This window comes from Acanthisitta chloris, unplaced genomic scaffold (genome assembly GCF_000695815.1).
Source record: "Acanthisitta chloris isolate BGI_N310 unplaced genomic scaffold, ASM69581v1 scaffold5587, whole genome shotgun sequence".
Classification (NCBI taxonomy): domain Eukaryota; kingdom Metazoa; phylum Chordata; class Aves; order Passeriformes; family Acanthisittidae; genus Acanthisitta; species Acanthisitta chloris.
Genome location: NW_008681968.1, coordinates 38,697 through 40,799, shown reverse-complemented (window position 1 = coordinate 40,799; position 2,103 = coordinate 38,697). Strand labels below are relative to the sequence as shown.

The following is a 2,103-nucleotide window of genomic DNA, read 5'->3' as shown; positions in this document are numbered from 1 at the left end:
AAGATACTATCCTTGGATGTCCAGCTTCTGTCAGTTTCCAAAGTTATATGAATCTGCAGACTCCAGTGGCTTCAACTCTTTCTTAGCTCATTGATTTTTGCCTTTCCAAGGTATTGCACTTAAGAAACAAGAGGGCAAGGGAAGGGCCAAGTTAAAGGTGTGTAGTGAAAGAATAGGGAGCTTTGGGTGTCAGGGTTTTTTTTCCTGAACCACGGGCTCTTTGAGGGGCCAAAGCAGTAATCAGAGTTTCTGAATAAAGTGTGTGATGAAGCATTCCATAAGATTTACATGTTGTGTGTACGTGATGTTGCTCTCTGACTAAAACGTGTCTTGAAGTTGTTTTAGTTCCAGTGTTTGAAATTCATATGAAGAGGCACTGAAAACAGTTTACAGCTCAGTTGCATCTCTGATTTATATCAGAAAGGAAGTATGAGGTTACTCTTGGGCATCCCTATGTTTTTTTCAGTAGGCACTGTCTTGCCTGTTGTTATGCTGAGGTTTGAGTGTAGCAGTGCTGGAACAGCTTAAATTATTTCTTATTGTCATTTGGTGACCTTCAGTTCAGTAGGCTCAGGCAGTGCCCTGCACCATTATCTTGGACTCACCTTAGACTGCAAATCTTGTGACACAGATGGCCTTGATCATCTATTGACTGAATTAGAGCAGAACTAAGACACCTTAATTTTCAGGGATGTATTTATTTCCTAGGCTTTAACAGCACAGAATGCAATAATTAACTCTGTTCTTAATTGCAATCCCTAAAACTTTATACAGTATCACATTATGTGACAGTTGTGGCTGAAGCTTGATTTATTTATTTATTTATTCATTTATTTTTAAATGAAGGAAGATATAGAGGGCAATAAGTGAGTTACGGTCTTCTGCTCATGTTGTTCTTGGTGCAAGACTGTTTGGGCTACTCTGGGCCCCCAAGTCAGAGCTCTGGCCTGTGTTCTGGCACAGATGTGAGACTGTTTCTGTTGCTAGGATGTACTTTAAAGATGCCTTAATTATGCCAGTAGTAACAATTCCATAGGGATGGTCCATTGCTTGACAAGCAGTTACCAGAACCTGTAGAGCTTTCTGACCTTAAGTCTTTTCTATGATGGTGGGAGTGTTTGTCTGAGGGATGAGGGATGATCCAGGATCTAAGACCATGCTTATACAGGTGTATCTTACCTGAACATCTGTCTTATTTCCAGTTACACAAGCAAGTGGAACACAATTGGCACAAAATGAGAGTTTGGATGCTTCATCTACTAAAGGATGGGCTCTTCCTTCTACAGTTTCTGCAGAAAAAACCACTTCTGCTCCTGGAACCTCAGGTAAGTCTTGAAAATATACACTCTCTTTTCCTATACAAGCAGTTAAAATAATGCAAATAATTTCAAATCTTTTCAATTTTTGTGCATTGTTCTGGAACGAGGACTGCATCTCTGTATTCATGCAGGGTACACTGTATCCATGTCATCTATCCATGATGTTGTGTTGAGTGATGGGTGAACTTTAAAATATTCATTTGAGATATTCTGTATCATTACAGGAGGATATAAATTACAAGTGATAATAGTAATCTTTATATACGCTGTATGTGGTTATTGACTGTCATCAAGACAAATTCTCTGGCTGAAAACCAAAGGAGACAAATGAAAAAGCACCTATAATCTTTACAATTGTTAACAAATCATAGAATCATAGAATTTTAGGGGTTGGAATGGACCTTACAGAACATCTACTCCCAACCCCCTCTGACATGGGCAGGGACATCTCCTCACTAGACCAGGATGCTCAAGGCCTCATCCAACCTGGCTTTGAACACTGCTGGGGTCAGGGCATACACTACCTCCCTGGGCAACCTGTGCCAGTGTCTCACCACACTTACAGTAAAAAATATTTTTCTAATATCTAGCCTAAACTTTCCCTCTGTCAATTTGAACCCAATACTCCTTGTCCTATCATCGCAGTTCCGAGCAAAGAGTCCCTCTCCAGCTCCCTTCTAGGCCCTTCAGATACTGAAAAGTTGCTATGAGATCCACTGCAGTCTTCTCCAGGCTGAACAGCCTCAACTCCCTCAGCCTGTCTTCATGGGGGAGATGCTCCCAT

General features: G+C 40.8%; 1 protein-coding gene across 1 annotated transcript in view; it reads left to right on the top strand.

Annotated features, from left to right (window-relative positions):
• Positions 1-1,202: 1,202 nt before the first annotated feature.
• The window catches only part of EMCN (endomucin), a gene marked incomplete at both ends in the record, with an annotated part of 16,252 nt that continues 15,351 nt past the window's right edge, over positions 1,203-2,103 (top strand). Inside the window, one exon of the mRNA XM_009078296.1 lies at positions 1,203-1,325. Within this exon, the coding sequence (XP_009076544.1) occupies positions 1,203-1,325 (123 nt within the window). The remainder of the gene's footprint in view (positions 1,326-2,103) is intronic.